This window comes from Canis lupus, chromosome 18 (assembly GCF_011100685.1).
Source record: "Canis lupus familiaris isolate Mischka breed German Shepherd chromosome 18, alternate assembly UU_Cfam_GSD_1.0, whole genome shotgun sequence".
NCBI lineage: Eukaryota > Metazoa > Chordata > Mammalia > Carnivora > Canidae > Canis > Canis lupus.
Genome location: NC_049239.1, coordinates 51,865,887 through 51,889,358, shown reverse-complemented (window position 1 = coordinate 51,889,358; position 23,472 = coordinate 51,865,887). Strand labels below are relative to the sequence as shown.

Here is a 23,472-nt window from a genome sequence, read left to right as displayed (position 1 = left end):
TTTGTCCAGGCACAGCCAGAGTGGTAAGGAAAGGATGTGGACTTAAGTCATTGTGATTCCAAGACTCCCTGGGCTCTTTGCCTCCCAAGTAGAGTATTAAGGACCTACCATTTGAACATCATTCTGTGCCAGCCAGCGTCATGGGTGCCCACAGTCACTCCACTCAAAGGAATTGTTGCCACTTAGAGATGAGGATCTGAGGTCTAGAGGGGAATGGCTGGGTGTATCCACTGTTGGATGTGGGTGTAGCTGCCATTTGCAATAGCCTCCTCTGGGATTTACTTTCCCTGCTCTCATCTCTTCAGCAGTCAATCTGGCCCCTCAAACCCACCCAACCCCCACATCCCCATCCCCAAACTGTGATAAGAATGAGGAACAGGGGGATCCCTGGGTGGCTCAGCGGTTTAGCGCCTGCCTTTGGCTCAGGGTGCAATCCTGGAGTCCCGGGATTGAGTCCCACGTCGGGCTCCTGGAATGGAGCCTGCTTCTCCCTCCTCCTGTGTCTCTGCCTCTCTCTCTATCATAAATAAATAAATAAATCTTAAAAAAAAAAAAAAATGAGGAACAGAATGAGGCAGTAGCTGCCACTTACTGTACCCCAGACCCTGAACTTTCCTATTTAAAACCCAGGACAACCAATTGTTGTCTACAAACACCCAGCGAGGCTGCTCCCTGCCCAGCCCCATCCTGGGTGCTGAGGACACAGGCATATCAGATGCTTCTGGTGTGAGTGGGAGTCAGATACCAAATGGGCACAGGCACAGCCGGATGCCAGAGAGCTGCCCCTGACACCAGGGGATGGGGGGCAGGGAAGGCTTCTTGGAGGGTGACCCTTGAGCTGTCTCATTTTCCCAGGACAAGCAAGAGTGCTTCCCCAGGGGGCAATGACCACCCTCCATCCCCACCCAGAGCCTCCTGGCCTTCCCTGTCATGACACCAATGGCCATATACGGTAACTGCTCACTTAGGATCTCTCTATTCCTATTTCCTTAAGGAAAAGTCCATCTCTTTATCCCTAGAATCTTCCAGAACGGGGTGGGCAGAGGGGCTCTGCTAAAGAAAGAAAAAGGGTAGAGGGGAAACAGGCAGGCTGAGGGCTGTATAGGACAGACTGAAGGCCTGAGCCAGCCCCTGTGCTCAAGGGGTCCACCTCCCCCTCCCAACATGGTTTCCACTTTGTGGTTTCTCTAGCTCCACCCTCTCAGCCCCTCCAGTGTGGTTTGCTCAGCTTCCTGCTACCCACACTTTTGCCTGCAACACCATGGCACTAACCATCTACCTTTCCTGCCTCCTGGCCCTGTCGGTGGCAAGCCTGGCTCATGGCATCAAGAGATCCCTCAAGAACCAGGTAAGTGTCTCTCCTTTGATTTCCATGCTCTTCCTCCACAAGTTTCATGCCTGGGGCTCACCCTTTCAGAAACAACTGCCTTATTCCCATTTCTCAGAGCAACTGAAGCTGTAGAGGTGATTGACATATGCCTAAGCTAACATAGGGAGACAGAACAGGCTAAGCAGCTGATCCCTTAGCCTGATCCCTGTTTCGGGGGAAGGCAAGGTGTGGTTCCAGCAATGACCCTTCACCTGCTCTTCCCCACCCCCTCGATTTCTTGCCAGGACCCAGGTCCCCAGCCACTGGAGCTGAAACAGGTCTTTGCGTTGTTCCAGATCCAGTACAACCGGAGTTACTCAAACCCAGAAGGTATCATGGGGCATGTGCATCTCTGGTCCCACTCCCCCTTCCCATTTAATAGATGAGGAAATTGAGATTCAGGGTGGGGAGTGGGCTTGGCCAAAGCCACTCAGCATAACTGGCAGGGCTGTGGATATACTCCCTGGTTTCCCAAGTGCATAAGCGGGGACAGGATCATTCTTTGCTATGAACTCAGAAGGCAGGCAGCAGCTGTCTGGGGGTGGGGGTGGGGGGACTACCCAGTCTCAGGGTATCATTTCCATAGCCACTTTCTTGTCACTCCACACAGAAGGTAGACTACCATCTAGGCATGAGTTCATTCAGAAACACCAAGGATACTTATTTTGCGCTCAAGCTGGGACTCTCTCTCCATGCCCATGAGGTCCGAGCCCTGCTCCTGCCCTCTCTCTGGGTCTTATCCTCTGTACCATAGGGGGATCATCTGAGGGGACCTTTCAGCCCAGGCTGCCCAAGCCATGGACCCATATCCCCCCACCCCCCATCCTTCCCCACCTTCATGTTCCAGCTCTGAAGCTACAGTTAGAGGTGTAAAATGGAGGCAGAGAGGGACGCCTGGGTGGCTCAGTGGTTGAGCGTCTGCCTTTGGCTCAGGGCGTGATCCTGGAGATCCGGGATCGAGTCCCACATCAGGCTCCCTGCATGGAGCCTGCTTCTCTCTCTGCCTCTGTGTCTCTCATGAATAAATAAATAAAATCTTAAAAAAAAAAAATGGAGGCAGAGAAAGTAACCCAGCAGGAAACCAGTCTCCTCTGATTAAACCCCTTTCTGAGTCACTCTGCCTTCAGACCCTTTGTCTTCTCTGTGGGTGGGTAGAGATGTCCCCCTTACTGCTTCTGGGGGAATCCCAGCCCTAGAGAGGCTGAGGAGCCACTTCCTTGGCCCAGACGTCTGCAGGGTGGCCTGCAAGGGCCACAGGAAAGGAAGCAATGCTCACCTGGGTGGGTGTGGGTGGGGATGCCCTGGCAGTGGCCACTTCCTGCCTCTGGGGTCTTAGGAGGTAACTTAGGACAACCGCCTTCTGGTACAGAATATGCTCGTCGTCTGGACATCTTTGCACACAACCTGGCCCAGGCTCAGCAGCTGGAGGATGAAGATTTGGGCACAGCAGAGTTTGGGGTGACTCCATTCAGTGACCTCACAGGTACTGGACCCTTCCTGGGCCCTAGGTAGTAGGAGGGGAAACAGAGACTTCTCCAGGGATACTGGCAGATGGGCAGGGCAGACCTTTAGCTTTCATTTTCCAGAGAGAGACCCTGAGGACCAGAGGCCTGGTTGCTTGCCCCAAGTCACAAAAACAGGGACAGGTCTAGGTCCCAGTCTAGCTCAGGGGTGAGGCAGCAAGTACAAGGGAACGCATCCCAAGAAGAAACTTGGCGCTTTCCGCCATCTCTCCGAGCTGCCACAATGGTGCGCATGAACGTCCTGGCAGATGCTCTCAAGAGCATCAACAATGCTGAAAAGAGAGGCAAGCGCCAGGTTATCAGGCCATGCTCCAAAGTCATCGTCCGATTTCTCACTGTGATGATGAAGCATGGTTACATTGGCGAATTTGAAATCATCGATGATCACAGAGCTAGGAAAATTGTTGTGAACCTCACAGGCAGGTTAAACAAGTGTGGAGTGATCAGCCCCAGATTTGATGTACAACTGAAAGATCTAGAAATGGCAGAATAACCTGCTCCCATCCCACCAGTTTGGTTTCATTGTACTGACAACCTCAGCTGGCATCATGGACCACGAATAAGCAAGATAAAAACCCACAGGAGGGAAAATCCTGGGATTTTTTCTCTAGGAATGTAATTCTTTTTTTTTTTTTTTTTTTTATGATAGTCACAGAGAGAGAGAGAGGCAGAGACACAGGCAGAGGGAGATGCAGGCTCCATGCACCGGGAGCCCGATGTGGGATTCGATCCCGGGTCTCCAGGATCGTGCCCTGGGCCAAAGGCAGGCGCCAAACCGCTGCGCCACCCAGGGATCCCTAGGGATGTAATTCATACGTGCAAATAAAATGCCTCAATGGGAAAAAAAAAAAAGAAAAGAAAAAAGAAACTTGGCTTTTCTCTGGGTCTCCGTATCTGTGCGTCCCCTAGGGTATCATGGGGATTTAACAGGATGTGGATGGTTGGAGTAGGAGAAGCAGAATATGGGGAAGAAGTAGTCAAACTTGTGACTCTGGTGGCCCCATCTACCCTCCAGAGGAGGAGTTTGGCCAGTTCTATGGGCATCAGAGGATGGCTGGAGAGGCTCCCAGCGTGGGCAGAAAGGTAGAGTCTGAAGAGTGGGGGGAGCCAGTGCCTCCCACCTGTGACTGGAGGAAGTTGCCCGGCATCATCTCACCCATCAAGCAGCAGGTATCTGCCCCCAGCTGGCCCAATCTAACTTGGGTGGTGTTGGGGGGGCGGGAGGGCAATGGCCAGACATCTGCTCACTAACCCCCTTCCCTGCTAGGGAAACTGCCGCTGCTGCTGGGCCATGGCAGCGGCGGGCAACATCGAGGCTCTGTGGGGCATCAGATACCACCAGCCTGTGGAAGTCTCTGTGCAGGGTATGGCTCAAAGAGGGGTGCATGTGAAGGGGTAGAGGGGAAGCACAGGGCAGGGGGGCAGGGTGCAGTCAACCCACATTGTTCCTTCTCACACCAGAGCTGCTTGACTGTGGCCGCTGTGGGGATGGCTGCAAGGGCGGCTTCACCTGGGACGCATTCATAACTGTCCTCAACAACAGTGAGTGCACTGCCTCTCTGGGCAGCTTTTGGGGGGTAGGGGGTGAGGGGCTGGTGTGGGGTGTTCAGGAGCTGAGCCTCTGCCCTGTTTTATCTCCAGGTGGGTTGGCCAGCGCAAAGGACTACCCATTCTTGGGGAACACCAAACCCCACAGGTGCCTGGCCAAAAAATATAAGAAGGTGGCCTGGATCCAGGACTTCATCATGCTGCAGGGCAATGAGCAGGGTGCGGGCAGAGTGGAGACATGGGCAGGCCTAGGGGTGGGGGGTGGGGGTGTGAATGACAGGGAGAGACAGACCAGGATAGAGGACAGACGAGACTGGGTTAGAGACAGATGGAGGAACAGAGAGGTGGGGGGTGGGGTGAAGGTAGAGCCAAAAGCAGGGGGCACAGAGCAAGCAGGGCCTAACGGCACTTTCCACCCCCAGCAATCGCCTGGTACCTGGCCACCAAAGGCCCCATCACTGTGACCATCAACATGAAGCTACTGCAGGTGGGACAGGGTCAGGCCTTGGAGGGGAGGGACCCCTGGAGGAGGGGGGAGGGCCCCAGACTCAGCCCCTCTGCCCCTGCAGCATTACCAGAAGGGTGTGATCCAGGCCACGCATACCACCTGTGACCCCCAGCGTGTGGACCACTCTGTCCTGCTTGTGGGTTTTGGGAAGAGCAAGTCAGTAGCAGGGAAGCAGGCAGAGGGAGGCTCATCCCGGCCTCGTCCTCACCACCCAATTCCGTACTGGATCCTGAAGAACTCCTGGGGTGCTGAATGGGGTGAGGAGGTGAGTGTGATCTACTCAGGGGACAGGGAAGGACAGGCCCCTCCCCACCTTCTGGCCCTGATGTCCCCTTGACTTCCTAGGGCTACTTCCGGCTGCACCGTGGGAACAATACGTGTGGCATCACTAAGTACCCAGTCACGGCCCGGGTGGACCTGCGGGTGAAGAAGCGCCTGGTGTCCTGTCCACCCTGAGCCTGTGAGGCAGGCCCTCAGCTCTCTCCTGCTATGCCCACGGCCTCCTTGCTGCCTCCACCCATGGCTTTTACCTGTTCTCCTAATCTTGCTATGGCTTGAATAAACCAAGATGAGCTCTCCTGTCTTGTATGTGAACTCAGGTGGGGTGGGGAGAGCACAGACATCCCATACTCTGACAAGTCTCCATGGGGTGCCCCCCAAGCACATACATCCCTATACCCGTTCACCGTGATGCTCAGAGACAGATTCGTGGGCTCCTATGTGTCCGTGCACAGGTTCCTCCAAAGTCACAGCAGCTTTATTGTCAATGTGGGTAGGGTGGCGGGAGCAGACCTCAATCATGATAGAGGCGCAAGAGGCAGCCACGGAGGGTGCCCATGTAGCGGTCCCAGAGGGCCTGGTGCCTGCAACAGAAAGTGACAGCAACCATTGCCTGAATTTTCACCACATCAGACACACTACTCTAAGAGCTTCATATACCAAGGCTGCTTCACTCCTTACACTGTTCTTATGATCATTATCACCATTATCATCCGGTTCTACAGGGGAAACTAAGGTGTGAAGAGGTTCAGGAACCTATCCAAGGTCAGGTCACAGCCTCTAATGGGGGTGGGGGACACACAGAGAGACTCCCCCCACCAGGGTACAACGGAGAACCCAGAGTTTGCAGGAGGGCTAGGCTCTGGCAGGAGACTGGCTACAGCAAGGCCAAGCTGCAGGGGAAGCCTGGGATCTCTCACCGGAAGCCATCTAGGGAGTGGACAGATGCTGAATACTGATTCAAGAAGAGCCGCACATCATTCAGTGGCCAGTGGTCAGAACGGCAGGGTTCCACGAACTGTGGGCCCAAGGAAACATCTAGCACTGGTACAGCCCAGGGACGGGCTGGGTTGGGGATCAGAGGGCAATGGGCAGGCCAGCTCACCTTCTCCACAAGGTCCACAAACAGGTCTCGGACATCCTTATTGTGGGTCAGCTTGGCAGCCACATTCACCAGCCCCCGGGACAGGTTCTATGAAGCAGAGAGCCTGCAAGGTCTGTCTTCTGTCCCAGAGGCTAGAGGCTGAGCCCAGGGGCTGCAAGAGGGGCAGGCCCTTCCCCAGATCTATCCACCTCCCTCAATCAAATAGCTCCCCAATGTTCCTCCAGCAGGTGGGTAGGAGCAACAGGGCTACCTGCTGGTCAATCCCCAGCATGAGCAAAGGTGCCCAGTGGGGACAATGCAGGGAGGGTGAAGATGCCCAAGGGACAGAGGCTGGATTGGATCACAGACCTTGAAGTTGGCTTCCATTTCCGAGAAGACACCAAGCTTTCCCCGAAGAGCAGTACACACCAGGCTACAGGGAGACAGGGTAAGCCCAGAGGTGCCTGGGCCCCGACTCAGGCCCCATCCTGTGGCCTCCCCAGGATCACCTCTTGTGCAGGTCCAGAAGGTCCTTGTCAGCCACAAGCATTTTGAGCTCCTTCAAGTCCTGGAGAAACTCCTTGTCTAGATCCACGTCCATGTCATCCACTTGGGAGTCTGGGGGAGGCCCAGCAAGGTAATTGGGGTGGGGTAAAAACCCCTCCAGTGATATCCGGAGCCTTACACACCCACCACCTCAACAAACCCCCACAAGACAGACAAGGAAGTATCAGAAAGGTGAAGTGACACCTCAGGCCACAGACCAGCAGCAGGTCCTTTGTGCACAGACAAGCTGGGTGTGGGACACTGGGTTATGAGCAGTGGCGGCTGTGTTGTGGGCACTGAAGAAAGGATGCCCGAAAATGGGGCCCGCAGGATAAAGTGCTGGTGGGGAACCAGGCTCTGAGAGCGTGGAGAGGCATCCGGGCACCTGGGTGAGTGGGGGCCTCACCGACGGCTCCGAGGGTCCAGTTCTGGATCATGAGCTCAGCACAGAAGGCAAAGTCTCCAAAGCTCAGATACTGCAGTTTTTTCTTCCCTGTCTCGAAGCGGTTGTTGGCAAAGAAGACAATGGCTGCGTAGTCCCTGCAGGAAGGGGAAAGTGGGCCTGTCAGGGTTTCAAATTCCTTTTTAGCAAGCAGCTTGCACCTGCGACATTGGCCAGACATCTGACTTCTGGCCTGTCTCTGCCCCAGCTCACTACATGACATGCTTCAGGCCACTTTTCTCTGGGCCTCCTTGTTTGTGTACAGAGGTTTCAGCCCAGGTCTCCTAAGGGGTACAGAAGAAGACCTCAGGATAACAGTTACCATTTACTGAGCACTTCCTAAGCCCCAGGGGTTATACTATGGGCTTTATGTGTGGCATCTCACAACAGTTCCATTGGTAAATGGAACCTGGGATCTGAAGCCAGGCCAGCTTGATCCAAAGTGCAGGCCAGGCGTAGGATAGCCATCCCCCCAATGCAGCAGGGAGGTCAAGTGGGTTGGGGTGGGGAAGGTGGTCCTGCTTCACAGCCCAAGGAAGGAGGGTGCAGGAAGGGGAGATGGCTGGCTCCTTGCCCGACCCCCCTCACCTGGCCAACCGGTCAGACAGGAGGAAGTGTTGCTGAATGTTATCCACCAGGGAACCCCGCATTTCCTCCACCACCTTGAAGACTCGCTTAAAGTTGTCAAACTGTAGGGCAGTTAGGGGAGGAGGGAGGACTGGTCAGAGATTGGTCATCCAATAAACTGATTATTAAACATCCCTCCCTTACCTAGCCATCTATCCAGTCAACAGACTTAGCATGTGGTATTCTTCGATAAACTATTAACTGTTAATACCTGTTACCAATTCAACCATTTTGTCTTGGATAAATGTTTACTCATTTCTATCTCTGAATTCCCCTATTTTAGCATCATGCTCTCCAGTTCTTCGCGAACTTGTGCTGAAACTGATCCTCCTGGCTAAGGTCCAGGAAGTAAAAAATGAGCAAATGCTAAACTGTAAAGAGAGAGTGCACAAAAGACACAGAAAAAATACTATAGGCCCAGAAGGGTTACTTCTTCTTGGGCCACCAGAAAGGTTTGCGTAGAAGGTGGCATCTGGCTCCCTGCTTTGTATTTCAAGGGGTAGATAAGGCCAAGAATAGTACCCTCCAGGGAAAAGTAGCTGGAGCAAAAAGAAAGGCAGGGGCGCTGGAGAAATATAAGCTGAGAAAGGCTGGCAGAGACCAGACCATGGAGGAGTATGAAGGTCAAGGCCAAGGAATGTGGCTACTATCCAGGATGGAGTGGAAGAGCCAATTAAAGTTTCTGAGGAGGGAAAAGCTATGGTCAGATCTGAGCTTCTGAAAGAGTAGCTCCCACAGGAGAGTAGGAGATGCTTTGGAGGAGCAAAAGAAGGGACAGGAGACTGGGTATGAAGCCCCTCCCACAATCAGAGGTGAGGGAGGAGAATGGAGCTGGGGCAGTGACCAAAGGGATGGAGTGAAGGGGCAGACTGGACATGGGATGTTGCATTGGGGAGCAGGGGTGCAGTGCCCACTTGTCTCCGGCAGCTCTTGAGGGTGATGCCTGTTTTGGTGCTGATGTCATCCAGGTCTTTCTTGGTGCCCTTGGACAGCTTCTTGCCCAGGACCTCCCGCACAAAGGCCTCGTCAAAGGCATAGTACCTGCGTGGAGGCAGAGGACACCACTGACTTTCCACATAGGAGGGGAAAGGGGGTCCGGCAGGGCCCAGGTTTGGTCCCTCCAGAGACCATCTCAGTTGAGAAGGTCTCAACTTTCTTAGACCCTGTGTAAGTCCCATCCCATCCCGGGCCTCAGTTTCGGCCTGCAAAATGGGTATATGGTCAGTTCGGTTGGCATCCCCACCTCTCAATGAGCAGCGCCTGCCGAGAGGGCGGGATCTGGAAGATTAGCTGGTGCAACAGCTTGGGCGGTGCGTGCAGCAGGCGCTCGAGCATGTGGAAAGTTCGGTAGTGGTCCATGGTGTCGCTCTGCAGCACCGCTGCCGTGGCGCCTGTCTGCTCCAGGATTCCCGAGCGCACCCTCAGGGCCACTGCGTCACTTACTGGGGAGTGGGCGATACCGTTAGGCCCCGCTCCGCGAACCCACAGGCCCTCCGGGGATCCCAAGTCCAACTCCAAGTCCAACTCCTAAACATCCCTCACTCCCCCTGCCCAGTTCCCCACAGGACGGAATTCCCGGCCCCGCTCCGTCTCCCATCCCAAACAATCGCTCTTCTAACCCGCTCCGCAGACGGCCCCCCACACACCCGAGTAACCATCCAGCCAGAGGCGATACACGTCCTCGTCGATGAGGGTCGTGTTCCCCACGAAGATGTCCAGCTCGCTGGTCATGGCGACGCCCGGACCCGGGCGCAGCTGCAGCGCCCCAGCCGGAGCGAGCACTCCCCGGGTCCGGCGCGCCGCCGGCAGGCTACTTCCGGGAGCGCGGGGCTTCGGCTCCCGGCACCCGGAGCCAGAGAAGGACCACTTCCGGGACAGAGAGGGTGGGGCAGAAGCGGCGGCGGCGGAGTAGCCCCTCCTCCCAGCGGGAGGGGCAGCCCCCGGGTCCCCGCCCCCTGTCCTCACCCCCGCTCGTCTCCTGGCGGGGCTTGCCGGAAGGCGCAGGGGAGTCGAGGCCAACAGCTAGTGGCCCCAGCGCCGGCCACCTTCCCCCATCTCCCCCTTTCTCTGCCCTTTTCTGGGCCTCCCTACTTTGACTTGTGTCTTAAATGTAGGAGTTTCACAGATCTCTGTCCTGAATCTTTTCTCTGCAGAAAGTGTGTCTGACCTAATGTCCAAGGGCCATTGGTTTTAACCCTCGTCGCCCCCATCCCAGCCCGCCCCGCACTAATGACTTCTCTTACTCGGAGCTCGGAGCTCTGCCTGGGAAGTCCACATCAGGAGGGCTGCCGAGCTGCTTGTTTTTCTACGCTGTTTCCCTACAGGCCCCTCAAAAGCTAGACAGCCTTTTTTCCAATCTGTTTCTTTCCTTCGTTCCTATCTCAGTGATAGTCCCAACATTTACCCAGTTCTCATGCCAGAACCCTGGGTTTTCTCCCAGAGTCCTCTTTCCTCACATTCAGTTCTGCTGATTTGCTTCCTGAGTATTTCTAGGTTTCGTCCTCTCCACCCCTACGGGCACTGTTCCAGCCCAGTCCTGCATGGCTCTACCTTGCCCATTGACACAGTGTTTTTTACTAATCTCCCTGCCTACATCTCTTCCCCTTGGTGCATCCCACACAGAACAGCCTGAATAATTTTTTTAATGTATATTTTAAAATGTTACTCCCCTGCTTAAAATCCTACTTGCCTGTGGCAACGTTCCTGCCAACTACCTTTGTGGCTTCTCTCCCTCAGGTTACCATTTTCTCCACACACCCATCTTTTGAAAACAATGAGCTACTCTCAGGGTTCCTAAAGCAGCTAGGCCCCCATGGTGTTTCACCACGCTATTCCTGCTTGCTGAAATAGCTCTTTACTCATCAAAGTCCTATACATCTTTCAGGGCCCCTCAGATTACCACCTCTTCGGGGAAACCTTTCTGGACCATGTCTCTCCCCGCGTTTACTTCTTGTTTAACACAGCCTGTCTCCCCCACTAAATTATGACCTCTTTGAGGACAGGATCAGAATCTTAGTCAAGTTTATTTCTGCCCGAGCTTTGCACACAGTAAAAGTTTATTGAATAAATGAATCCCTGTATGTGCCTCCCCACCCTCCGCCCCCACCCTGGACAGGAAACCATCCTTAAGAGGGTAGCCTGATGGTGAGCCAGGCACGTTTGGACTCCGGGTTCCGAAGAGCTGGAAGTGATGTTCAATGAGCCGAGACTCTCGAGCATGAATTAAGCTAGAAAAGTTGGAGACGAGACCCCTCTGGGTTCCGTCAGGGGTGGGCTTGAGAGTCGGTGGCCGACACCGGAGTCTAAGTTCTCAGAAAGAGTCGAGAGGCCTAGGCTAGAGCGTGAGGAAATTTGGAACTGGGAAGTACGAAGCGCCTAGTTTAGGGTTACCTGTCGCGGAGGGTGGTGGCGCTGGGACCCAGCGTATGGAAGGGTCACTCCTGGGTCTGGAGTGGGCGGGGAAGGGGCTCGCTCCTTCTCTGTGTTCCGTGCTCAAGCCCCGCCCCTTTCAGGGGAGCCTTCTCTGGATTGGCTGTCGTTCCTTAACGTCATACGGCCCCGCCCCAGCGCGCGCCCCGCCGCGTGCCCACGCCCGGGCGGCTGCTGCAGCCTACGCTACCCCGCCACAGCCTGCGGCCCGCGGAGCCGGAGCCCGACCCCGAGCGCGCAGAGCTCGACGTGGGCTCCTGGGCCGCGGCGGCGGACAGGCGATGCTCCAGAGGCCTGAGCAGCCATGGAGGCCGAGGCGGGCGGCCTGGAGGAGCTGACGGACGAGGAGATGGCGGCGCTAGGCAAGGAAGAGCTGGTGCGGCGCCTGCGGCGGGAGGAGGCGGCACGCCTGGCGGCTCTGGTGCAGCGCGGCCGCCTCATGCAGGAGGTGAATCGGCAGCTGCAGGGTCACCTGGGCGAGATCCGCGAGCTCAAGCAGCTCAACCGGCGCTTACAGGCGGAGAACCGCGAGCTGCGCGACCTCTGCTGCTTCCTGGACTCGGAGCGCCAGCGCGGGCGGCGCGCCGCGCGCCAGTGGCAGCTCTTCGGGACCCAAGCATCCCGAGCCGTGCGCGAGGACTTGGGCGGTTGTTGGCAGAAGCTGGCCGAGCTGGAGGGCCGCCAGGAGGAGCTGCTGCGGGAGAACCTGGCGCTTAAGGAGCTCTGCCTGGCTCTGGGTGAGGAGTGGGGCCCCCGGGGCGGCCCCGGCGGCGCTGGCGGCTCAAGCTCCGGGCCGACACCCGAGCTCGCCTTGCCCCCCTGCGGGCCCCGCGACCTGGGCGATGGAAGCTCCAGCACCGGCAGCGTGGGCAGTCCAGATCAGTTGCCCCTGGCCTGCTCCCCGGATGACTGAGGCTCATCTTCCTTCACGTCGACGCCCGACCAGACTGCTTCCCAAGCGCCGGGACTGCGGTGGACCTCCGGACCCGGACGCCGTCCCGCCTGTGCACGAGGGGCCGCTGGCATGGATTTGGAAACTCTGGCACCGAGGAGGGCCCCTTGCTTTCTCTTGGTGGGGCAGCAGGGAGACTGGAGGCTGGAGCGGAGGGACGTGCTGGGAGCGGGGTGGGGGCTAATAAACTGGAACGGAAGCAGAGCCCCTGGCCTGGGCTGCGTCTGTTTGGGACTCCCCGGGGTGGGACGAGGGCGGGGACGTTGAGACGGGGTACCATTACCGTCCGGAGGGGCTGCAGAACTAAGGTGGCTGACTCCCCCACTCCCTCAAGCCTGGGGCAGGATGTGGGACGGTGGTAAGCCCCTAGCTCCCCCCATTAGACCTCCGGAGGGGCCGTAATCCGGCCCCTGAAGTGGCTCCAGCTCCCTTCCCGGCTCCTTCCTGTCCAAGACAATGGGGCAGGAAGCAGGTGTTGGGGGCCTAGAACCCACTCAGCGGCCTCCCCCGAGGCTGAAAAGGGCATAAGAGCGCCCTCCTGTGGCCCACGCAGGCGAGCTGTGGGCCCCCATCAGGAGAAAGACAGATAATCCTTTTAGTTTGCACCCAGCAGCACTCCATTCCTCCTTTCAATCTTGGAGATGAGGCATAGCAGATGTAACAATTCCTCAGATAAGACAACTGAGGTCCAGATATCAAATAATTTTCCAAAGTCATGCAGTAAGTCTGTAGAACTGAGACCGGAGCCTAGGGCGTCTGGTTCGAAATGTTCTCCCTTTTGCTTCTGGGTTCAGTGAGACCAGGACAGAGCTTCGAGCCTTTTATTCCATTTTGGCAGGTTTGTATAAAAATACTCTCTGTAGGAAAATAAATAGCAGCTGCCTTCGTTTTGGAGGCTTGGATTCCCTGGAGCTAAAGTCTTCTCAGAGCTGGGGAGGGGGGGGGGGTGCAGTTCAGCTCGTCACAGAAGCCTCTGGCACTCTCCTACCATTCAGGAGGGGCCAGCAGAATGCCCTGGTTCAATCACTTGGTGCTGCTGGCAGTGTGGGGCTGGGCGAGTTAGTGTTCTAGGCTGGTAGAATACCACCTTCTGTCAGAGTAGGATTGGGTGGATCACAGGAAGAGGGTGATGAAGACTATAGGTGTGGTGGTCTGAAGGGGGTTAGGGCTCTAGAGGACTCCGAGGGATCTACAAAGTCCTTTTTGGTTGCCAGGAGTTTTCTCGCACAAATGGGAAATATTTTGTCTCTGATTTAGTGCAAATTGTGCTAAAGAAGCCAGCTCTGGAAAAACAGTGGGCAGTTACATGACCCCAAGCTGGCTCTACTAGGAAGCAAAATATGCTCAGTGTCATCTGGAGGAATGGAGAAGAACCTGAAGAGGGCATGGGATTATGGTCCAGACCAGCTGGACCAATGGGTGGGGAGACATTGGCTAGAGTGGCATCCCCAGGTACCGGGGCTGAGGTGCCTCATAAGGCAAGGAGGGTGGGGGAGCCGAGAGGGTCAGAGGATGGGTCCCCGCTGCTGCTGCTGCTCCTGCGATGGGCTGAGGCACAGGGCTCAGGGGTGCTAGGGTAAGTGAAGACCGGACTAGGGGTGAAAGGAGTCAGGGAGGGTGTGGTCATGAGTGTGGGGGTGTGCAATGCTTCGGGTTCAAGCACAGGCCCCGAGGAAAGAGAGATACAAGGTACAGGGCCGGAGGTGGCTGGTGGGCTGCTAGGACCGCCCGCGCCGCCAGTGTCGCTCTCCGTGGCCCGTTCCGGGATTTTGCAGATGGGGCGGTGGGCTTCAAGCACGAGCTCCAGGCGCTCCTTCTGCTTCTGCAGCTCCTCAATCTCTCGCTGCAGACCGGATTTCTCGTCTTCCAGTTTGTCGGTCTCCTGCAGGGGGTTAGGAGAGGAGTTAGAAGATGAGGGCTGAGTACCGCGTAGCCTCAGGAGGTGGTGGTAATTGGGGGAGTGGGAGTGGGGGTGGGGGGGTCTCCAGCGAGTCTGGACTACAACTCCCATGAGCCCTTGGAAGAAAATGGGCACGACTCCCTTCGGGCCCGGGAGCATCTTCGAAGGAGATTGTCCGCGGAAGCTTTGACTCTCCCCTGCTTTTCTGGGAGTGAGACGCGCGGTAACTAATTTCTAATCGCATTTTTCTCGTCGTTTTCTCCGAAGGACTGCTCCTCCAGCGGGGACTGGGGGAAGGGGACTTAATATACCGGCGCCCCTCTGGGGCCCTGCAAGCTCAGGGGAGCCGCGCCCGTCTGAGGTTCGGTGGGCCGCGGCCTGGACACCCTCCGCACCGGTGGGTGCTCACCGCCTGCAGGAAGTCGGTCAGTTCCTTCCTCCGGTTCCTGCACTTGGCCGCGGCCAGCTTGTTCCGCTCGCGCCTCACTCGACGGCGCTCCTCCTCCTCGGGGCTGATCTGGACGGGTAGAGGGAATAGTGAGGTAGACCCTGGCCTCTGGTTGCCCGGCACTCGCCGTGTGCAGCGGCCCAGTGCTAGGACCCTGCGGTGGGCATGGCCGTGCGGGGACCCGCGAGCCTGCGCTTCAGGGATCACAGCGCCGCGACTGGTTCTCCGCACTCACGCTTTAGTAAGATTGAATTAATCAGATTTCTTCCTCCTCGCACCCAGCTTTGCCTCCTTTGGTTCCTCTTTCAGAAGCAAACCCCCCCCCCCATCGCCACCACACTCTCCGTAAACCTTTACCCCCCTCATCTCTCAGGACTCAACCAAGATACCCCCACTCTTACAGGGAGCCTCCTCTCGTTGCCCAGCCAGAAGCAGCCTTTATTACTCTGAGCCTCTGGGACCCAGCTGCTCTTTCTCGAAGGACCCTCATTCTCCACCCCCCCTTAAAAAAAAAAGATTTTATTTGTTCATGAGACACTCACAGAGAGTCAGAGACATAGAGACATAGGCTCCCCGCGGGGCGCCTGATGCGGAACTCAATCCCAGGACCCTGGGATCACCAGCAAGCCCAAGGCAGACACTCAACCACTGAGCCACCCAAGTGTCCTCTTCCCCAGGGGTTTGTAAGCACTAAGAGGAGTTAATGAGTGTTGCTGCTGAGTACGTTTTTTATTTTTTAATTTTTATTTATTTATTTATTTAGTAAGTTGTTTTTTATTAGGAACCTATTACATGCCGGCTAAGAGCTTTACACAGATTATTTACCCAACTTTCCTTTTTTTTTTTTTTCCCAACTTTCCATATAAGGAACTGAAGCCCAGAGAGGATAGATAACTCCTTTATGGTCCCAGAGCAGAAATTAAAATCCACTCACTCTATTCAATATTGAGAGGCCTGCTGATGGGGACCAGCCCCCCACAAAGAACCCTACTTAGAGCTCATAGCCCCTGTCTAGGAGTCCCAGAAACAAATAGCCACCCTCAGGTCAGGGCTAAAGAAGTCCAGGAGCCTGCCTCTGGGACCTCACAGCATGGTCCTCTTCTGCAGTTGGTCACACTGCCAATCCTGCTGTTTCTGGGAAAGCCACTCCTGTCTAACTGTTCATCTTTGCAAGATCCTGACTTCTCATCTACCCTGCTGTCAGGGCAAGCTCCTTAATGAGTAAGTCTCACTCCAGTACAGTCTCATAAACCAAAATGAAAGAGGAGCAACTCCCTTAAAGACCCTCTATCTCTTATTTATGTTGGTAAAGATTTTTTTTTTTTTTTTTTTTAGTGTGAAGGCAGGAGCCCTGGTTGGGGAGTCAAGAGTTCCCAACTCACTCTGCTTCGAGCCTCTGTTAGCTCTGGATGAGATAGTGTGGCTTGATGGTTAGGATCTCACTTTAGAATTGAAAAGACCTGTCTCATTACTCACTACTTGTGTAATCTGGGCAAGTGACTACCTCTGTGCCTTCATTTCCCAGCTGTAAAGTGGAGAAAACCAGAGTGCATCCCTAGAGGCTATTTGTAAAGATTAAATGAGATAGGGAAACAGCCCCAGAGAGTAGCTACAGGGAACCCTCCCCTTTCTGTTCCCTCCCAGCACATAGACAGCATACATCTCAGCAGGGATACCCTCTACCATCCATCCACCTTTCCACATGTACACCTTACACGTTCTCATGTCCACCTCCATTCTTGTTCCTGCCATCCTCTCTCCCTGAAATGTCTTTTCTTTCATCTCTATCTATGAAGATCCTACCCATCCTTCTGGGCTAATATACCTCCAGCTTCAGAAAGCTTTCCCTAGCCTAGAATCACCTCTTGCCCTCTGGATCACCCCAAGGGCTCCTATTACTCTCAGCTTTGGCCAGGAGTCATCAGTGGCTCTTCTTCCCCAGCACTCCCTTTCTAAGTCTGTTTTTTGTTTGTTTGTTTGTTTGTTTTTTGTTTGTTTTTTAGATTTTATTTACTTATTCATGAGAAAGAGAGAGAGGCAGAGACACAGGCAGAGGGAGAAGCAGGTTCCATGCAGGGAGCCCAACATGGGACTCGATCATGGGTCTCCAGGATCATGCCCTGGGCTGAAGGCAGTGCTAAACTGCTGAGCCACCCAGGCTGCCTTGCCTGTGTTCTTTTGGCCAAGAACTTGTCCTCTGCACCTCAGCACCCCTATGGGCATCAGAACCAGTGCAATGCCTTTGCTACTTACCTGTTCACAGGGTCGGCGACGTACCCCTGGAGGTGGTCCTAGGACCCGGATGACTCCTGGCCGGGGCTGTGGGGGGCTGTACTGGGGGTAGGTCAGAGGCCTGGGGTAGCTGCTGGGTCCCAGGAAGTGGGGTTGCACCATCCACTGCAGGTCCTGGCTGCCACTCACAGCATTGATGCTTGGCACGAGGTGGAACTTCTGAGGCATAAGAAATGGAAAGCCAAGGATGAAGTCTGTGTAGATTGAGGGGCTTCAACAGGACAGAAGCCACAATTTCATCCACCGTCAATGCAGCTGCTCGTTCCGTATGACCAGAAAGAGCACAACTTGACAGAGAGACTAACTTGGTGACAAATCCCTGCTTGGGAGCTATGTGACTTTGGGCAAGTCTCATAACCTTGCTGTGCCTTCATTTCCCTGTCAGAACTAATACATATAACATATGAATTCCAGGCACTGTCCCAACCACTTTACAAATACTGACTCATAATTTGCACAACAGTGTCTTCATTTTCAGACAGAAAAACAGTTGTCCATAGGTCCATAGCCAGTAAGTAGGAAGTGGAGTTTGGCCCTGGCACCTAGGCTCTCAGCTACTCCTGTACTCTGCCTGAGTCCCATCTGCATAGAAAAATTCCAGCTCCTAACTCCAGGGGTGGCTGTGAGAATCCAGTGTGTGACAGTGCCTCGTAAGTGGCAGGTGTCCAATGCACAGAGGCTGTGGTGGCAAGAACCACTGCCCTGGGTTTAGGCTGTCCCAGTTAGCTCTTAGCTCAGCCACTTACTGGCCATGACTCTGGGCAAGTTATTTAACCTCAATGTGCCTGGGTTTCCTTGTTTTTAATACTGGTGTTAAGTGAGGATTATGGCATTTCATTGATGCTAAGAAATGCCTTTTAATAGCTCTAAATCATAGTTGGATTGGCAACTTTAAGAAAATTTAGTGACATAAAACAATGGTGTGGGTTTTCAAATCAATGAATTCTTCGATTCTGTGAAATACAATACGGTTAATGAGGTAGAAACCTCCCCGAACCATGCAAGCTGCACTGTATGTACTCTATGTATTACCTGCCAAGATTTTCTTTCAGCCAGAAATCTGAGGAAAGAGTTGAGATGGGGGATCAGTGTTCCGGGAAGAGAACTGGGTTCAAGCCTTGGGGCTGGGCCCTGGCGCCCAAGCGTCCCGGAAGCGTGCCACAAGCCCAGGCAAGTCCAGGCAGCGGTGTCCCAAGCCCGGCGCTGCGGGCCCAGTGGCCCAGTGACCCCAGTTCCGGGACGAAGGCACCCCTGGCGGCACCTCTCGCTCCCGATGTGGCCCGGGCCAGGGCCGCTCCGGGCCAGGAAGGGAGGGGCGCCCCGGGTGAGTCAGCCACCGTGACTCGGCCGCCGTGACTCGGCAGAACGGACGCCGCTCCTTCCCTCCCCTAGCGACACGTGCGCGCTGCCCCTCGACAGGAAATGGGCACCTGCAACCACCCGAGCCCCCCCAGCCTGCAGCAGGGCGCCGTGCGGTGCCGAGAGGCGGGGGCGCGGGAGCTGCCCGCTGCAAGACCACGCGCACGTCCCGGCATCTCGCAGTCTCCCCTGGCCCCAGCCTGTGAAGGTGTGGAGCACCAGTTTCCCGGAGCCCACCGGGCTGCGCTGCGCCGAGAAGGGGATAGGGCCTTGGCGACAGGGTAGAGAGGGACAGACAAATGGACACACACTGACTCTCAGGCAGTGCTGAGGATTCCCAGTGTGTGGGAGCCCGCCTGCCGCTGGATCCCGCCTCCCTTCGGTGTGGGGACTTCTCGGCCTCAGCCCAGGTACGGGATCCCGGGAATTTAGTCCGAGATGGATCAGACCCTCTGATCCCGTCCGAGCCGGGACTAATCTCAGACTAAGGGGCGCCCTTCTGACGCAGACAAAACAAAGAAATTAGGCGTGGACGAGAGGAAAGAAAGAAGGTGACAGAGACGGCGGGACAGATGACAGCAGACAGCGAAGGAAAAAGGGGCGAGCGAGAGGAGACGGTCGCAGATCCTGGCTCCAGACGGTGGAGAACGAGCAGCACCCGCGGCCGCGGCCACGGCCACGGCCACTGCCGCGGACCCAGGTCCAGCCCCTACTCGTGCTCCCGGCCCCATCCCAGAGCGTGCGGGAGCTGACCGCGGCGTCCCAGGCGCTGTCCACGCGGGACGCCCAGGCGGCGGGGCGCTCTCACCTGCTGGCCTGAAGTGGGGGTCTGCGCCGGGCCGCCGTACGCACCGCCGGCCCCGGAGCTCGGTCCGGGTTCCCCGAAGTCTCGGAACATGCCCTGGCTGGCTGCTCTGTGGGGTCCGCGTCGGCTGCTTGGGTTCTGACTCACTTGCTCCTCTTTTCTTTTTATGAATGAAAAGTTCTCGGGCTGAACCACTTGGATGGGGGGGAGGAGCGGGCGATTTTCAACGGCGCTGGACACCTCGCGGCTCCACCTCCCCAGACGCACCGCCCTCTGCCAGTGCGCGCTGAACTTCTCTGCGCCTCCCACAGTCCGGTAGCCGCCTTTTCGTAGGGAAGGGGACGGGCCTGGCGTCCCCTACAACAGCGGCAGGTCTGCCCCCTCTGACGTAGTTGCCCATACATGGTGCAATTTCCTCGCCGCGCCCAGGTGGAGCCGAGGATTCCCCCGCGGATTTACGCACCTGCCTGCAGCTGGGCGCCCCGCCGCGTCCCGCCCGCGAGCCCAGACTCTGGGCCGCGGTCCCACTCCCGGGAGCCCATTCACCGCCTGGTCTCGCCTTAGTTTTTGCCTCCTTCAGATGGGGACGAAGTAATTACGCCTTGCAGCACGTGGGAGGTTGGAATGAAGAATGAGGAAAGGGTCTGGAAACAGTAAAGTGGATTATAAATGTGCTTGTTGTGGTTATTCTTTTATTTACTAGATGCTTACTTCATGCTAGGGACCACGCTCTGCCATCCAAGCTTCACAGTGGTGGCGTGAGGTCCTTTTGCCGGCATTGTTTTAAGGTTCAGGCATACTAAAAGTGGACAAATGATAAACTAGGGTTACCAACGGGGTAGTATATTTTAGATGTTTACAATGAGCCGGTTAATGGTTTGAACTACCCACAAATACAAGGCAACCTGATTGTGCTACTCGTTATTTAATTTTGGAAGCTGTAACAAGTTTTAGTTCAGAGCCCCTATAAGCAGTAAGAGCCTGCAGTGGGACAAAGTTGTCCTGTGGGCTGATAAATGCCATCTTCTTTAAATACTGCCAAATAAGGCTTGGAAGCCTCATTTGGAGATTATGTCAAAGGTCTGTATGAATGTGAGGCCAGGGCCAAATTTTGACAACCAAGGCCAACCGCCCTGGGGAGTAGTAGGTACTGTCATCATCCCTATTTTACAGTTGGGAAAACTAAGGCTGGGAGATGTTGAAATGAAGTGCCTAATATCACTAAGTGAGTAGCTGAAGGAGGTTGTCAAATAAGGGCTGTGGGTCCAAGCCCAGGCTCAGGCAAGATTTCTCAAAGACCCTCTCAATAACTTTCTCATGGGTGCAGAACATCAGTGCTGAGAGGACCATCCCAAAGCTTCTCTACTTCCTCCCACTCTGCAGATGGGAAAACTAGGGCCCAGCAAGACTAAAGAGCTGCCGATGTCACACAACTATAGAAAGAGAGCTGGGCTCTCCTGCTTTCCACTGCTACCTCCATTTGATCAGCTCCAGTTTTGTCCACAGGGAAGAAAGAGTTCAGGGAAGGAGGGTCCTGGGCTGCCTTCCTTGGGGACTCAGGCCAGGAGTCTGTGGGTGCATTCAGGACTCAGAGACAGGCCAGCTTGGCCCTGGGCTTCCAGTCCCACAGCTACTACCATTTTCTGTGTTTGTGGCCCTGGCTGGGTTAACTTCCCTATGAGTCCCAGTCCCAGTGGGAATAATTGGGCCTCCTGCTGACCTCATGGTGTTGCTATAGGATCAAATGAGATCATAAATGTGAAAGTGCTTTGTAAGCTATAAAGTGCTGTGTACTCACAAGGCGGTTACCAGCTTGGTGCCTCTCCCTTGTCCTTGTTCTATTCAATGCCTGTCTTTCTCTAAAAAGAAAAGAAACCAACAGGAGTTTACCAGCATAAGAAAAAGAGATATGAGAGAGAGAGAGAGAGAGAGAGAGAGAGATTTGAGGCAGTGTGATCCATGGAAAAGAATGTGCATGCCAGAATCAGACAACTCTGGGTTCTGAAGTTTGAATTCTGGTTAGGCTGCTTGCCAGCTGTGAGATCTAGATGACACACACAATCTCTCAGAGCCTCTGTGTCCTGTTCTGTAAAATGGAAGCATAAAGGTAATTACGTCTCAGGGCTGTTAGAGAATAGAAATAAAATTATATCACATGAAAAAAAATTATATCACATGTTTAGCCCAGTGGATAGTAAGAACTTGACAAATGGCAAAAATAAATAGACATGTTAGTAAAAACTTCAGAAGTGGGAGCCCTTGGGGTTCTGATCACATGCTAGGGCAATCATGCAGTGCACTCACACTGACTGATGTTCGAACTCTTTGGCTGAGACGGGTTGAGGTGACAAAGGTGGCCAGATGGTGGCACATGTGAGGACTGACAGGTCAGCCTTGACTGCATATACATGCCAGATCCAGAAACACCACGCTGTCCCACTCCCCCAGCATCCTGGGGCAGTGACTGAGCAGGGGCTCAGGTCTCAAATCTGTGTGTGTGATTACATGGTTCTGAAAGTCCCTTCCTGCTCTAACCGTTGGTGGAGCCACAAGGAGGTCCTTTCAGAGGCAGCACATTCCAAGCTCCTCAATCACTAACTCCTGCTTCGTGGCTGCAGAAACGTTCCTGGTCCCTGACCTCACCAGCTCCCACTCAGGGAGGTCAGGCAAAAATCCCAAGGGATTGCCAAGGGGCCACCATGATTATAGGAGTCTGGAGTCTGAGAAACCAGGGCACTGTCCCTTGGCACCCTGTGTGAGCTTGGTTCAGTCACTTCCCTCTCTGAGCCCCAAAGAATGCCCACTTCTATGGGGCTGCAAGGAGACGATTAGTGAGGCAAAAGGAGATGATGGATGAGTGTGCTTGGCACCCAGCAAGTTCTGTCAATGTCCCCAGGATGTTGGAGGTGATGTTTATGTGTTTCATTTTCCATTCATTTCTTATTTTTTATTTTTTGTTTATTTTTTTATTTTTTTTTAAAGATTTTATTTATTTATTCATGATAGTCACACACACACACAGAGAGAGAGAGAGAGGCAGAGACACAGGCAGAGGGAGAAGCAGGCTCCATGCACCGGGAGCCCGACGTGGGATTCGATCCCGGGTCTCCAGGATCGCGCCCTGGGCCAAAGGCATGCGCCAAACTGCTGTGCCACCCAGGGATCCCCTTATTTTTTATTTTTAAAATATTTATTTATTTATGTATTTGAGAGAGAGAGAGAGAAATAGAGAGGAGGGGTAGGAGTGGGGCAGAGGGAGCTGGGGAGAAATCCTTAAGCCGACTTCCCACTGAGCGTGGAGCCAGACTTGGGGCTCCATCCTAGGATCCTGAGATCATGATGTAAACCAAGATCAAGAGTGGATACTTAACCCACTAAGCCACCCAGACATCGATTTGCTCTTTAAATTAAAGTCTATTTTATAAATGAGGGTGAAATTTACATAACATGCAATTAACCATTTTAAAATGTTGACTGCAATAGGATTTTATGCATTCACAATGTTGTGCAACCACCACTTCTCTCTAGGTTTTTTTTTTTCTCTCTAGTTTTCAAAACTTTTATTATCACAGAAAATCATCCCATCCCCATGAAGAAATCACTCCCAATCCCATCTCCTGGGAACCACAAATTCTCCTTCTATCTCTATGAATTTGCCTATTTCATATAAATGGGATCATACAATATGTGACCTTCTGCATCTGGTTTCCTTCACTTACTGGAATCTTTTCGAGGCTCATTTATGTCATAGCATGTATCAATACTCTGTTCTTTTTTATTGCTGAATAATATTCTATTGTATGGATATACCACTATTTATTTATTTATTCTTAAGCTGATGGATATTTGAATGTTTCTCCTTCTGGGGTGTTATGACTAATGCTACAAATTTTTATGTGGACATATGTTTCTATTTATCTTGGGTATGAGAATTGCTGGCTCATATGGTAATTCTGTTTAACCTTGTGAAGAACTGCCAGACTGTTTTACAAAGTGGTTGTACCATTTTACATTCATACTAGCAGTGTATAAGTGTTTTTTTTGTATAAGTGTTTTAATTTGCCCACATCCTTGCCAACATTTATTATTTCTATTGTTGAAATGAAGGACATCCTAGAGGGTCTGACATGGTATCTCATTATGTTAATTTGTATTTCCTTAATAGCCTATCATGTTCCTTAATGATGATTATCTTTTCATGTGCTTGTTTGCTATTTCTACATATTTTAGGGACAAATACCTATTCATGTTCTTCATCTATTTTTTTAAAAAAATGTTTTTTAAGGCTCCATATTCAACATGGGGCTTGAACTCATAATCCTGAGATCAAGAGTCCCATGCTCTAATGACTAAGCCAGCCA

General features: G+C 54.0%; 4 protein-coding genes and 1 pseudogene across 5 annotated transcripts; 3 read left to right on the top strand and 2 right to left on the bottom strand.

The window, feature by feature from the left end:
- Positions 1–1,189: 1,189 nt before the first annotated feature.
- CTSW (cathepsin W) lies at positions 1,190–5,527 on the top strand. The gene is made up of 10 exons (XM_038563881.1): positions 1,190–1,348; positions 1,615–1,699; positions 2,739–2,852; positions 3,908–4,062; positions 4,160–4,256; positions 4,354–4,434; positions 4,534–4,659; positions 4,863–4,927; positions 5,010–5,213; positions 5,294–5,527. The coding sequence occupies exons 1-10, from the start codon at positions 1,262–1,264 to the stop codon at positions 5,402–5,404; spliced, it is 1,125 nt and encodes a 374-aa protein (XP_038419809.1). The 5' UTR covers positions 1,190–1,261; the 3' UTR covers positions 5,405–5,527.
- Positions 3,091–3,518, top strand: LOC102154860 (annotated as a pseudogene).
- A 142-nt stretch (positions 5,528–5,669) lies between the features above and the next one.
- Positions 5,670–9,778, bottom strand: FIBP (FGF1 intracellular binding protein). Its single transcript, XM_038563882.1, has 10 exons — positions 9,573–9,778; positions 9,170–9,368; positions 8,841–8,967; positions 7,888–7,988; positions 7,264–7,397; positions 6,821–6,929; positions 6,681–6,744; positions 6,333–6,419; positions 6,148–6,245; positions 5,670–5,811 (listed from the first exon to the last, which is right to left on the bottom strand). Exons 1-10 carry the CDS (start codon positions 9,655–9,657, stop codon positions 5,742–5,744), a joined length of 1,074 nt encoding a protein of 357 aa, XP_038419810.1. The 5' UTR covers positions 9,658–9,778; the 3' UTR covers positions 5,670–5,741.
- Positions 9,779–11,499: 1,721 nt separating this feature from the next.
- On the top strand, positions 11,500–12,511 carry CCDC85B (coiled-coil domain containing 85B). Its single transcript, XM_038563880.1, has one exon. The coding sequence runs from the start codon at positions 11,660–11,662 to the stop codon at positions 12,266–12,268; it is 609 nt and encodes a 202-aa protein (XP_038419808.1). The 5' UTR covers positions 11,500–11,659; the 3' UTR covers positions 12,269–12,511.
- A 603-nt stretch (positions 12,512–13,114) lies between these two features.
- On the bottom strand, positions 13,115–20,811 carry FOSL1 (FOS like 1, AP-1 transcription factor subunit). Of its 2 annotated transcripts, XM_038563878.1 has the most exons (6): positions 20,586–20,811; positions 19,823–19,910; positions 19,115–19,755; positions 16,909–17,106; positions 14,617–14,724; positions 13,115–14,189 (listed from the first exon to the last, which is right to left on the bottom strand). In XM_038563878.1, exons 3-6 carry the CDS (start codon positions 19,202–19,204, stop codon positions 13,779–13,781), a joined length of 807 nt encoding a protein of 268 aa, XP_038419806.1. In that variant the 5' UTR covers positions 19,205–19,755; positions 19,823–19,910; positions 20,586–20,811; the 3' UTR covers positions 13,115–13,778. The 2 variants fall into 2 exon arrangements, with proteins under 2 accessions (XP_038419806.1, XP_038419807.1); XM_038563879.1 differs by lacking the exon at positions 19,823–19,910.
- Positions 20,812–23,472: the final 2,661 nt, after the last annotated feature.

What these genes read in the sequence shown, in the direction of transcription:
- CTSW (XM_038563881.1), top strand. Translation starts at nt 1,262, where the DNA reads ATGGCACTAACCATCTACCTTTCCTGCCTCCTGGCCCTGTCGGTGGCA. An exon ending in GAGTTACTCAAACCCAGAAG is followed by an intron (nt 1,700 to 2,738) that starts GTATCATGGGGC and finishes CTTCTGGTACAG; the next exon opens with AATATGCTCGTCGTCTGGAC. An exon ending in GCTGCAGGGCAATGAGCAGG is followed by an intron (nt 4,660 to 4,862) that starts GTGCGGGCAGAG and finishes TTCCACCCCCAG; the next exon opens with CAATCGCCTGGTACCTGGCC.
- FIBP (XM_038563882.1), bottom strand. Translation starts at nt 9,657, where the DNA reads ATGACCAGCGAGCTGGACATCTTCGTGGGGAACACGACCCTCATCGAC. An exon ending in CTGGACCCTCGGAGCCGTCG is followed by an intron (nt 6,930 to 7,263) that starts GTGAGGCCCCCA and finishes GGCCTCCCCCAG; the next exon opens with ACTCCCAAGTGGATGACATG. An exon ending in CACTCCCTAGATGGCTTCCG is followed by an intron (nt 5,812 to 6,147) that starts GTGAGAGATCCC and finishes TTTCTGTTGCAG; the next exon opens with GCACCAGGCCCTCTGGGACC.
- CCDC85B (XM_038563880.1), top strand. Translation starts at nt 11,660, where the DNA reads ATGGAGGCCGAGGCGGGCGGCCTGGAGGAGCTGACGGACGAGGAGATG.
- FOSL1 (XM_038563878.1), bottom strand. Translation starts at nt 19,204, where the DNA reads ATGTTCCGAGACTTCGGGGAACCCGGACCGAGCTCCGGGGCCGGCGGT. An exon ending in CCCCCACTTCAGGCCAGCAG is followed by an intron (nt 17,107 to 19,114) that starts GTGAGAGCGCCC and finishes CTTATGCCTCAG; the next exon opens with AAGTTCCACCTCGTGCCAAG. An exon ending in GTCGCCGACCCTGTGAACAG is followed by an intron (nt 14,725 to 16,908) that starts GTAAGTAGCAAA and finishes CTACCCGTCCAG; the next exon opens with ATCAGCCCCGAGGAGGAGGA.